Below are 13,035 nucleotides of genomic sequence, written 5' to 3'. Positions count from 1 at the left end.
AGCCAATAGGAGTTTCTCATGGGGCAAATGCAGATATGCAGTGGAGCTCCACAGTGTGGACTGAGAGGAGAATTGTGACCTAAGTGTTTTACTGCTCCTATGGTATAGACCTAACCACTCAGCAAGCTGTTGTCCTTCACTCTTTTTGGTTGCAAGCCTTATTTTGAGTCCTGGGGGCTTTTTTCATATTAGCTAAAATGCTTTTCATAATCTGGCTTCATAAATCAAATTGAGCAATGTAACAAACCATGTATTTCAGTTTTAATGAATCAGCCCTGGAAAATCACCACGTGGAAAATGATGCTTTTTCGGACAAGTCTGAGAGAGACAACATAGAGGAGTCTGAGAATGAAACTCATGAGAACAGCCGGAAGACGAATGAAAGTGAGAGTGACCAGTCTGAAATCCATGGGGATATCTCCCAGGAAAGGAAAGGGACGACCTATATGGAGCAGATCTATGAGGAATTTGGGGAGGTAAAAAGCATTCTGAACTCTATCTATTCCACTGAAATATCTCTGGGTTCATAGTGTTCATCTCTCCATTGTATTCAGCCTCCTGGATGCAGGACAGTCGAAAACTGCTCTGTGAGTTCAGATATTTTACAGGTAATGTTATCTGAAGATTTCTGCCAAATTTTGTTGAATTGTTCTTATTCAGTAATTGCGTGTTACGAACAGCAGCTCCCCTGTTGACCCTTGGCATGTTTCCAGGGTCAGTGAGCACTTCTACTGGGCATTGCATTAAGGAGCTATATAGCATTGCCACAGCTCATTACACTGCAGGAGGGGAGGTATCATTCCAGGCAGGGTCATCCTTACCCATACACAAAGCACGCAGCTGCGTAGGGCACCAGGAAATTTGGGGCACCAAATTTCCTGGTGCCCTGCACAGCTGGGTGCTGCTCCAGCCCCTGCTTCGGCTCTTCCCCAGGCCCCTGCTCCCCCCCCCAGCCCCCGCCCCCACTCCCCTGAAGATTGCAGCCAGGCCCGACCCTGCACTCACCTAGTGTAAGTGGAGCGACCCGGCCCCAGCCTGCTCAGCTCCCCTGGCTCCCAGCTGCGCTGCCAGCGAGTGTTGGGGGGCAGTTTCCCCACCCTCCCCCAAGCCTGGGAGCCAGGAGAGTAGAGCAGCCTGGGGCCCAGGCCTCCAGGAGCTGGGGGAGCTGGCCCCAGGCCTCCGTGGTGGGGGCTGCGTAGAGCACCAAAATAGCTAGGGATGGCCCTGATTCCAAGCCTGTGTCCTCACCAATTAGGATGCTTCAGTCCATTGCCCGCTGCAAGATATGGGACTTTCTTATTCACGTTACACAAAATGAACCTTTTGTGTGTCCTAATGAACATCTGAACCACTTGGTCTCCTACGTGAAACTGCCATTTAGGAATCCATTTTTCAAACTGTTTAACATTAGAATGCATTCATGTCCAACGTGAGGGCCTTTGTTGGCTTTGTCACTGTGACTTCTTTGATGAAGATAATGTTAGAGCAGCTTGTGGAGTTGACAGCATTGGACGAGAGTCAGCTGGAGGAGGCTGGGAGCCAGAGGGGTTACTCTGGATTTACACCAGGAAAGCTGAAATCGGAATGTGGCCCACTGTTTAAACAATTAAATTAAATTCCTGTTGATGCATCACAGAGAAGCATTCTGCTATAGAGATGTCTGCCCTGGGGATTTACTCTGATTTCAGCCATCACTGGCCAGACAGCACTGTAGCTGCAGCAGTCCAAACCTTTAGCATAGATGGGGTAAATAGCTACAAGCCATGACGTGTACCAGTGCAGTTGGACCCTGGTTTCTTGCAAAGATAAGCTATGTACAGGTGCAAATAGTGGCGTTACCTGTCTATATTAGTAGGTTGCATCAGTGCAGCTACACTGGTGGCCAGAACCATGACAAACTCCCAGTGTAGTCAAGGTCTCTGTCTCATGGCTTGAGACCTCCCACCTGTGTTTATGGCTAAGGAGGCATGACTGGAAGAAAAAATAAATAAAAAGGTTGTTCAGGGGCAGCCATTCTTCTGCTTGGTCACTGCTCCTGCTGTGTCTTGCTCCCTTCAAATCCTAACGTACAGCAAGCAATTACAACACAAAGTAGTATGACTCCAGAGTAAGAATATGCACAGGAACAAAGAGAAATTAATTCCGTCCATGGAAATTAGTATTTAGACCACTTCTAAAACGTGTCTGTGTCACATGATAGACTGTCATGTGTTAGCAGGGTAGATAATTTGGCACTTCTTGAAGAAGTGGATTTTTGACCCAGCTGACTGTAATTGCTCCATTCAGTGGTGGAGAGTACACCTGACTAAAGTATGTGGTGCCCTTTTTAATTCTAAATAAGTTTACCTAAGCTATAGGAAAAGCTCAGTGCAATGGAATAAACTTTGGTTGTATGGAGTGGCACCTTTCATGCTGAGTGTAGCCTAAAATGAAATAAATACTGGCAGCAGATTGTGCAGGCAAATTTGGCACCCAGTATGCCCTCAAATTGTTCATACACTGCTTTGATCATTGGGTGCTGTTTTTCATATTTCTGTTTAGAGAGAATGCTTGATCTTTTTTCCACCTGGACTTGCACCTGAGACAGGTGAAAGGGACCTAGGTGTAATATCTCAACTACATGGTGCCACTGCCGAGTGAAGCACACCCCTCCCTTCAATACCACACTTCATTATCAGCACTGGGATGGTTCTGAGATATTGAGCTGCAGTAGCCAATTTACAACATAATCCTCCTAAAATATGTGCATGCTTTCTACCCTACGAAGGCTGTATAAACTTTTGATGCTATGGCCCAAATTTTGTAGGTTGTTTTTTTTTTTTTTTCTGCAGATTTTCAGCAAAGTTATGGAAGCTCAATTGAGGGGTATGTACATGCACTTCTACCTAACTTTCAGCTTTGCCTTAACTAAGCTTCCATATTTGTGCTAGAAATCTGCAGCACAAAACCCATTGCAGGAATAAAATTCCTGCTTGCAGAATTTGTCCCATAGTATCAAAAATTACACATCTTTACAAGATGGACTGACAGCAAAAAGAACTTCATTTGGAAAGCTTCTCTCCCCTACTCCCTCCCCTTCCCCTCATGACTCACTGTTAGGGTAAATCCTTGTATATCAAGTCCAATCTGGAATTAATTTGTATTGCCAAGATATACACACCTGAAAAGCTGGGTAAATAAGAAACAAGCTGACAGACTCAGAATTATCAAGTCCTAGCTAGCACTATTGTAATAAGTTCTCTAGTGGTTTCCATTTCTTCTCTGAGGCTTAAGCTGCATGAGTCTCTGTCACCAGAAGGATGGTAACATAATAAAAAAGTTACACTGTTCCTCATTCCCAAGTTTTCTAAAATACTACTTTTCCCTTTTTCCAAACCTTGCTCTAATGCAAGAAGTGAGGGAGCAGATTCTCAGCTGCTGGTGTATATTCGCTCTACTGACTTACACCACCTGAGAATCTGGCCATTGCAGGGTGTAAAAACACATTGCTCCCCAGAACTAAATTGCATTTTCAGAAATGGACCTATTTCACTCCCCTGTAGAAATCTTTTGCGTGGGCCACTAAAAGCAGCAGAAATCCTGATGAGATAAATAGACCATTATGTTCCCTTTCTTCATTTAACTCTAATGCCCAGGGTGGCCTTTGTGTACTAGCTCTGATAACTAATAGCAATGTTGAACTTCACGGTATAACTTCTAATCCTGCTGCTTGAGGGGGCTGTGCATTCTGTTCAGTGATATCCATGTAATTCTGTTGAAATCAAGGGAAAAACCGAAGTGTAACTGAAAGCAGTACGTGGTCCCTGACTTCTGCTGGTGAAAGGTGCTGGATTGAGAGTCCTGCAGGCTATAGTTCTTGATTAATTCCACATGACTGCCTCCACAAGGGCCACGGCAGTGTAAGCTGTGTCCCACTTGCCCCACTGTATGTTTTGACCGTGAAGGACCGCTTCCACTCTCCATTGTCTGTTCGGTCACTGGTCCCTCTGCTAAGTTTGTCAACAACATGGTGGGTTTTGCAGTCGTTTTATTTTCTGTCCAGAGTAAGAGTGAGAATACCACTCATTCTACACAACCCACCGTTACACACTGTAATGACTTTTGCTCCCTGTAGACCTAAGGCAGGTCTGAACTGTTTTCATAGAGGGTTTTACCATTCTCAATCCCCTTGGGCTATCCAGGCATATGTGCTTTGCTTTAACCGTTGCTTTCTGTGCTGACTTTTTCTCCTTTCATTTAGACGGGTGAATCCTCTCAAACAGAAACGGTCTCGGAAGAAAACAAGAGCTTGATGTGGATTCTGCTGAAGCAGCTGCGGCCTGGAATGGACTTGTCCCGCGTGGTTCTGCCCACCTTCATCCTGGAGCCACGTTCTTTCCTCAACAAACTCTCTGATTATTACTACCATGCTGACCTACTTTCCCAGTAAGCAGCACTTATGGCAGGCTTAGCAGGGATGTGTTTCCCAGCTGTGTGAACATGTGTGAGAGCATTAGTCTGTTTCTGGCTGGGCCATTTGTACGCTTGAGAAGTCCCACAAATAATGCATGAGTCTCTAGTTTGATCTGTGTAGCTGTAAATTAGGTTAGGAATCAACATCAGTGACCTTTAAAAACAGACTGTTCCCGTGGAAACCAGTGATGTGGTGGGGGGAGTAAGGAAAACGGGAAACTCTAGACAAAGCTTCCTATGCACCCTTCCCTCGAGTATGGGCTGGAATGGACAGAGGTTCTGTTATTTATTATAAGCTTGTTATAATAGTACTACTCCACCTTCTGCTGTACCTGTGGAAAGAGATTTTTGGACAAAGTTTACAGGAGAATATGTTTAAGCAAACCTGCCACCACCTGAAACCAATATAATTAGTGGCACTTGGAGATAAATAGGGGCTTTTCTTCTGACTCTGTTGAACTGAGCAGTGTTTTGGAGGGTAGAGTGGAAAATAATAAATATTTTGCCTCTTGAATGGGCATGCTGGGTATGTTCTAACAAATTGAAATTATTCAATATTCATTCATAACATTACATGGATGGGTTTGTGCTTTATTATTATTTATTCTGTTGCCTTCAGCCTTTCTTAAAATCCCAGGGCATTTTCAAGCTTATTTGTCAAGATCCAGTTACACCGTTTGTAAGATGCAGCTTGCTAGGTGGCTGTGTTTACCCTGGCTCTTACTGATGGTTAGGTGAACCTCAGGAAGGTTGGAGGTTTTATTCAGATAAGCATCTTGAAGTCTGGATGTTACTTCTCAGTAGACTACCAGTTTTGTATCTGGTTGGAAATACACTGAGGACAGTTTCATCACATAATCACTTCCTGCTCCATCTAAAACTGGGAAGATTTAAAGTGGTCAGGCAAGTGCTAAATTTCTGATTCTCCCAAGAAGTTAAAGGTGTTGGTTGATTTTGAGTGATAGGACTGGACCAGTTACTATCTTATGACCTCTACACAATTTCGGATCAAGTGGCAACCCTAAAGCCAATTATTGCCCTAAAGATGAGATTATTGCTTTGGGATTTTTAGAGGGGCACACACCTACTAGTCAATTCCAAGAAATCCCACAGTTTGTGTGTTTGACTTGCGTACACCACTAAGAAACCAATATCCACTGCGGGGGGAGGGGTGCTTTCCCCCTCAATAGTAGCAGCATAGTGTTTGTCAAGACATGTAGGGCCTGGTTCATCACTGCATTACTTCAGTTTTATGCTGGTGCAATGCTGAAAAATCAATAGCATTACACTGGAATTAGATTGGAGTCACACAGTGATGAATCAGACATGTAAATGGTACAAAAAGCATTTTGAGTAAATGTCCTGTGTCCCTTCTCCCACAGAGCTGCGCTCGAAGACGATCCATACAGTCGAATCAAGCAAGTGTTGAGATGGTATTTGTCAGGCTTTTATAAGAAGCCAAAGGTAAGACATTGCATAAACCTTGTAGATATAATAAACATTCAAACTTACTGCTTGTATAGTTTGGATTTATTTTCTTGCCTTTCTCTTGATCATTCATTTCTCCTTTTGTTGTTCTTACCATTTTACTTATTTAAAACTGAATTTACGGGGGATATGGTGGGCAGGGGGACCAGGGAATAGCAGCAGGTTATCAGAAATGGGCTCAGCTCTCTTGCACTGGACAAAGGAAGCTAGGGCTGGTCGTGTGCCACAGAGAACACCATGTTTAATTGTTGGGGTCAACTCTTCTTATGGTGCAATATCAGGAGTCTTTTTTTCTCTTCTCAAGTGCTAAAAACATATTGCTAGATCTCTGTATCTGAATGTACTTGCTGTGTGTAATAACAATGTAACTCTTTTCATCAATAGATTTCAATGTCCAAGTTAGTAGAGGCTATAGATCAGTCTGTGCATCAGGTGGAAGTGGTTAGACTAGACAGAGGGTGAGAATCAGACGCGCTGGGGTTCTGTCACTGACTCTGCCATTTGATTTGCTGTAGAACCGTGGGAAAGTCACTTGATCGCTCTATTTCTGTTTTTTCCCCATTTGTAAGATTGGATAATCAGTTTTCATTGGTAGTAACTTTTGGGTCCTGGGGCCATGTCCACACCAAGAACAACACAGCTCCCAGGTGTGCATTCTGTGCTGTAATATTCCCATAGCTGTGTGTGTGTGTGTGTAAGATTTGTGTCTTTTTATTTTATAGGGAATAAAAAAGCCATATAACCCCATTTTGGGAGAGACCTTTCGCTGCTGTTGGTTTCACCCACAGACAAACAGTCACACGTTTTACATCGCGGAACAGGTAAATAACTTTGTTTGCAATCCAGACTTTTGTAAGCACTAGAACTGCTTGAACCGATGGGTGAGCAACAGTGTTTCGTACTCCTTCTCTGAGACTGAGTCTTTTGCACAGGGATATAGAATAGGTTATGGCCATAAACTAGTCTTTTTTTTTCCCCTCTCCAGATTTCCTTAGCTTGCCATTTGCTTCAATGTACACTTTTTAGAGATTTTTCACAGCTAAAATCCTTCTGTGCTGCTTTCTAATATGATGAGTGGAACTGGAAAAAGAACAAGTTGTAACAGGGATCTATCTAGTTTGTGGCACCAGAGGCTCAGGAAAGTAAACCAGAGCCAGGCTGCTGCCATTCAAATAGTAGAGGCTCAACATGTAACACTGGCCTTTCAGACTGTTTAATAAAGCCTCTTTTCCTGCCTGCCACATCACTCGCTTCTGACTAATGGAATACTATTCAAGTTAGTATGGTTTGCGTCTACACAGGGTATGAATCACATTGGATCAAATTCTGCATTGATTGACCCCAGTCCAGCCCCACTGACATCAGCCAGTGTAAATGGGGGAATTAGCCCCTTATTCTTCATGGATGAAAGAGATGGTATGTGAGGGATTTAGCCCTTCATGACATAGGCTGCAAGGCTGATTTTTTTTTTCTTCCCTTCTTCAAAGCTGCCAAAGGGTTTTGAATCCCCAGTTGAACTGGGCATGTAATTATTTTAATGATGGAGGAAGCTGAGAGTTTCACAGAGCTACCTTTTTTCCTTGTAGGTATCTCATCACCCACCAGTGTCAGCCTTTCACGTCAGTAACAGGAAGGATGGGTTCTGCATTACTGGCAGCATTCTCGCCAAGTCCAAGTTTTATGGTAAGATCTCAAACCTAAACACCCTTAAGGTTACATGCTGGTTTCTTTTGCTTCCTCTGATGGGCTTCTTACTCATGCCAGTGGACGGTGAAGATTAAGAGCAAAGAAAATGCCCAAATAAAGTCCATGTCAGCAGTATAGCCTAAAATGTCATTGGAGCTCCCACTGGATTTTCCAGTTACCTCCTCCAAGCAGGGCAAAATGGACACTTGCTGGGGAAACTGTCATCTACAAAAACAGCAATGCTCTATGGCGTCTCTTGGCAAAAATTCAAATAATTCAATTGTGTTGCCCACACGGAATGATAGGTAGAGGTCTAAATTCTGCTCTCATTTACACACGTGACAAGCCCATTTGTTTAAGTAAGGTTGTACATGTCAGCAAGTACAGAACTTAGCCCACAACACAATTCTTCACAACTCAGATGATTCTTCAAGATGAGATTGGCAGCGAGATCTCAGCTCAGATTTTTCACATCTGCATTTTTCAGATAGAGCTGTAGGACTGTAAGGGTCTGATTTCTCCAGAATTTAAGGTTCTTAGGGATTTGTGGGTGTTCAGTTGTACACCTGCTTTACATGTGCAATTACCACAATTGTATTCACAAATCAGGCCTTTTACATATACCCATTAGTGCACACAAAATACCTGACTTGTGTGCACGTGTAAATACACAACTGCCTCTGATCTCAACTTTCTAAGAATGGGGCCCTAAAGTTCCACAACAGACTCTGCAGATATGAATATGTAAAAGGACACTGCTACTTTGGGGTCTAAAGATAATGTAATTATTTAAACTAGTTTGTCATATGATACAACATCCATCAAGGAGTTTACACTGGCTGGAATTTGTGAGCAGTCACTGCTGTCCTTACAATGTTTATGGCATGCTTGTTCGGAATCATACCTAATTAAAAGAACTTATATAATAAAGGCTTTGGAAAAAATCCACTGAGCTCTAAATGACATAAGAACATAAGAATTGCCTTACCACATCAGACCAACAGTCTGCCAAGTCCAGTTTCCTCTCTCTGGCAGTAGCTAGTACCTGTTGCTTCAAAGGAAGGTGCAAGAATCCCTGTAGTGGAGTATTTTAAAATAACCTACCCACAAGATAGGTTTCTACTCCCATTAATTAGTGGCTGGTTTATGCCCTGAATCAATAGGGTTTATTTATTTCATTTAATTAGTGATCCTACATTAAATTGAAGTCTCATTTTTAAGAACTGGAAAATGAGTGAATTAGCTTAGACGTTTGTTTTACAAATATTCACAAATGCTAATCTGTACTCCTATATCTATAGGTAACTCACTTTCTGCATTATTGGATGGGAAAGCCAAGCTTACGTTTCTAAATAGGGGTGAAGACTACATCATTACAATGCCATATGCCCATTGTAAAGGTAGGATGTGAACTGAGTTCAAATATTATGTCTGAAGAAAGCAGGCAGAATAATATTATGGGCTCCTAATGACTCTGGGTTCAGTTCTGCAGTAGTTCTGCTCTCTCATGTGTCCCACGTGAAGTCAGTGGACACTAAATGCATTGATAGTTACAACAGTCAAGCCCTGTACTGGTGACGGGATTACACAACACTCATTTGTTACAGAGGTATGGCAACTCTCACTGAAGTAATTTGACGTTGCTAAGCATGTCTAAGGGCAGAATTTGTCTGTTGCATGTTTCTATCAACACTATGCAGAAATTAGTAATCCAGAATATGTCATGTGCACTGTGGGTGAGGTGACAATGAACATTTTCTTTTATACTTCCTGGCTTTTGAGTATTTATAACTGAAATTTTGATATTAAAGTACAAAGCTTAAATTAATGCCCTTCTCTGGCTTTTTAAGAAAGACTTGGGGATTTTTATTATTATTATTATTTATTTCACCCTGAATCCATTTTTGTGTAGGTAAAGGTCTGTGAAATTGGAATTCCACAGTAAAATAGCAGCCCAAACCCACAGTGAGGTTACTATTCAATATTGTATGTAAATAGTATAGACCAAAATCTACTCTGTTTATACTAGTTCAAATATGCAGTAATGCCATTGTAGTCAGTGGAGCTACTGCTGACTCAACATTGTAGCTAAATACAGAATTTGTCCTAATAATGCTAAACTTGATATGTTGGTCTGCATGACTAAAGCCAATTTTTCAGAAGCTCAGACCACTTTTTCTTTTCTTGGCCTGGAGACTAGCCTTCCTTGAAGATTAACCACCTGGACAACTTCAGCTTTTATAAATTATGCTGTTTTTGAGTTATGCATGCACAAAGTCTTTATCTTTTTACAGCACCAGCAGAAAAAGTACGTATTCCCCCTTCCCTCCACACACACAGTGATGAGCATGCAAAAATATGGAATTCATATAAGCTTAACTTGAGTGGTTTCAGAGGGGTAGCAGTGTTAGTCTGTATCAGTAAAAACAATGAGGAGTCCTTGTGGCACCTTAGAGACTAACACATTTATTTGGGCATAAGCTTTTGTGGGCTAAAACCCACTTCATCAGATGCATGGAGTGGAAAATACAGTAAGCAGGAATAAATATACAGCACATGAAAAGATGGGAGTTGCTTTACCAAGTGGGGGGTCAGTGCTAACGAGGCCAATTCTCAATAGTTGACAAGAAGGGGTGAATATCAACAGAGGGGAAATTATTTTTTGTAGTGACCCAGCCACTCCCTGTCTTTATTCAGGCCTAATTTGATGGTGTTGAGTGTTTGTCTACCAGAAGAGAACGCCCAGAATCCTTTTGTTAAAGTCCTCCCCCTCCTATCCATTGCAACTCACAGGGCTTTTCACAAGAGCTCAGCTCCAGAATAGGCACTGAAATAAGTGGAGCTGCTGGGTGCTGAGCACTTCTGAAACTGTCCCCTCTCTGCCTTCAGGATCCTACAGCTAGGATCATCCCTTGTGAGTGACTGATCTCTTTCTAAAGATAACATCTTGGAACCCCTCTGCAGGGTTTTGAGAGCATGTGGAGAAGCCGAACAGGAGTGGATGCTTTATGTTTAGGTTACATGGCCAATTTTAAAAAATCCCAGGCCTTTGCTGTAGAATTCATGCCTTTTTGACTAAACATCATTGTGGTGTCCACAATTCAAGAAGGTAAATTGGAGAGAGGGTCCAGAAAAGAGCCACGAGAGAGATTAAAGGATTAGAAAATATACTTTACAGTGCTAAACACAAGGAGCTCCATCTATTTAGCTTAACAAAAAGAAGGGGAAGGGGTGACTTGATTGCTTTCTGTAAGCATCTACATGAGGAACAAATATTTAACAATGGGCTCTTCAATCTAGCAGAGAAAGGTATATCATAATCCAATGGCCGGAAGGTGAAGCTAGACAAATTCAGACTGAAAATAAGGCATATATTTTTTTTTATGGTGAGAATAATTAACAATTGGAACAATTTACCAAAAGGTTGTGGTGAAATTCTCTATTAGTCACAATTTTACAGTCAGGCTTGGATGTTTTTCTAGAAGATCTGCTCTAGGAATTATTCGGGAGAAGTTCTGTGGCCTGTGTTACGGAGGGGTGAGACTAGATAAGCACACGGATCCCTTCTGGCCTTGGAATCTATGAATTTATAAGAATGTCTGAATTTAGAAACCAGCCCATTGCCTCTGCAAACATCACATCCTATTGTTTTGTTTTAGGAATTTTATATGGTACCATGACAATGGAGCTTGGAGGGAAAGTTACTATCGAATGTGAGAAAAGCAGCTACAGGGCAGAGCTGGAGTTCAAGCTCAAGGTAATTGACATAATGCCCTTGATCTGTCTCAGACCCTCCAGTTCTTTCTTATCAGTGCCAGACATCCGGGAATCACACAAAGAATCTTATAATGGGACTTCCCATTAGTGAGGGAGGAGGCATAGCCTTGTGATTTAAGGCACAGGGCCAGCAGTCAGGAGACCTGAGTTTTACATCCAACTCTGTCACTGATTTGCTGGGCCAAGTTACTTCTGCACTGCAGCTGGGACTGTGCTTCCCAGCGCAGGTAGGCAGCTCAAGCAGAGCCTGCGCATCTAACATGCGCACCGTAGCAGCAGTATGGGTACTCAGGCAGTGAGCCCGAGCTGCTGCTCTGTGCTGCCGCAGCTACGTGGCTGGTTTTAGCATGTTGGCTCAAGCAGAGCTAGTGCCTGTGTGTCTACCCATGCTGGGAAGCATACTCCTCGCTGAAGTATAGCTGTGCCCTTAGGGCCAGATTTTCAGACCCTGGACTCTATTTTCGTGGGTGCAGTTATTTGTGCTTTCAGTTTAGGTCACCTGTGAAGTCAAAGTTTGTGGCTTTCAGGCAACACTGGGGACTCTTGTAGGCATCCTGATAGAAGTGGGCATTCAGGAAGGATTAAAGGAGAGGGCAGTGGCCTGTCACTTTTCAGAGACACTCAAATTGGTTTTTACAAAGCATCAGTTCATCTCCTATTCTGATGAACAGTCTCTGCCTAGCTGCAAACTAAATACAAAGGAGTAGAGTTGTGATGGCAACAGGCCTCACAAGGTAGGGTAGATCCCTTAGGGCAGAACTGGTGCATTGTTACAGATTTCCGGTGAATGCTGAATCCTTTACAAATTCTCCCTGCGGGATTCTGCAGGGAAGGACAATGTTTTACTGTTTTCAACTTGTATTGGAAAAGCTACACAGTTCACTATAGCTTCCTCAAATACCTTTTCAGCAGTGGGGCTGCCATTGGGTTTCAAACCAGTGAATTTTGCATCAGGCCCATGGAAAGACTGAAGTTAAGGGAAGTCTTTCCATTGACTTCAGTGGGCTTTGCATCAGGCCCTCTACATATAAAATTGAACTCCAAGTACCTGATATAACTTAATGCTTATGACCCTGAAATGTGTGTAGACCCTGCCTTTACTGGCTTAAAAATTGTCTGTCATGGCCCAAATCTGGTTTGGGGAGGTCACTGTAGCTTGCATGTCAGATATTTACATATACTATACTATGGCTATTTCTTAGAGCCTTAGCCCCATTTGCAATAGACTTGTGAGCAATTAAAGATGTGATTCGTGGCCTTGTTAATTTGGATGCTTGCCTGTTCTCTGGTGGATCACATATGTTTGTTCCTGCCATGCTAATTACCAAAGAATCCTTTTTCATGGATGATGCAGTAATGAATGTTTTACAGTATAAAATAATCCTGTGCAGCTCCAACTTGCAAACAATGTTGAAAAGCAGCATTTAGAACTGATGAAGAAATATCATTGGGTGGTGGAAATGGAGCAGCTGGTCACTCTATTGCCTTCATTTCCTGTGTTAACCAGGTGCAACGCGAAAAGTAATTTTATATTGTTCCAAGGAATCTCTGGAAATACCCTTTTGCATTACCTACTTAAGCCTTGTCTACACTGAGGATTTGCACCCATTACATTGGTGGCCAGACACTGAT

The 13,035-nt window shown here is 42.6% G+C and overlaps 1 protein-coding gene across 8 annotated transcripts in view; it reads left to right on the top strand.

Moving 5' to 3' along the window:
• Positions 1-13,035, top strand: part of OSBPL5 (oxysterol binding protein like 5) — a 219,433-nt gene that overhangs the window by 191,616 nt on the left and 14,782 nt on the right. For 7 of the 8 annotated variants that reach the window (XM_084630039.1, XM_084630040.1, XM_084630036.1 and 4 more), the window contains 8 exons: positions 260-476; positions 555-608; positions 4,241-4,425; positions 5,835-5,916; positions 6,663-6,761; positions 7,527-7,623; positions 8,928-9,026; positions 11,286-11,383. In XM_084630039.1, the coding sequence (XP_084486165.1) occupies positions 260-476; positions 555-608; positions 4,241-4,425; positions 5,835-5,916; positions 6,663-6,761; positions 7,527-7,623; positions 8,928-9,026; positions 11,286-11,383 (931 nt within the window). The remainder of the gene's footprint in view (positions 1-259; positions 477-554; positions 609-4,240; positions 4,426-5,834; positions 5,917-6,662; positions 6,762-7,526; positions 7,624-8,927; positions 9,027-11,285; positions 11,384-13,035) is intronic. The other variant, XM_084630041.1, reaches the window with a different exon arrangement.

This window comes from Lepidochelys olivacea (assembly GCF_965140295.1).
Source record: "Lepidochelys olivacea isolate rLepOli2 genome assembly, chromosome: 6".
Lineage (NCBI taxonomy): Eukaryota > Metazoa > Chordata > Testudines > Cheloniidae > Lepidochelys > Lepidochelys olivacea.
This window is presented reverse-complemented; position numbering and strand designations above follow the sequence as displayed.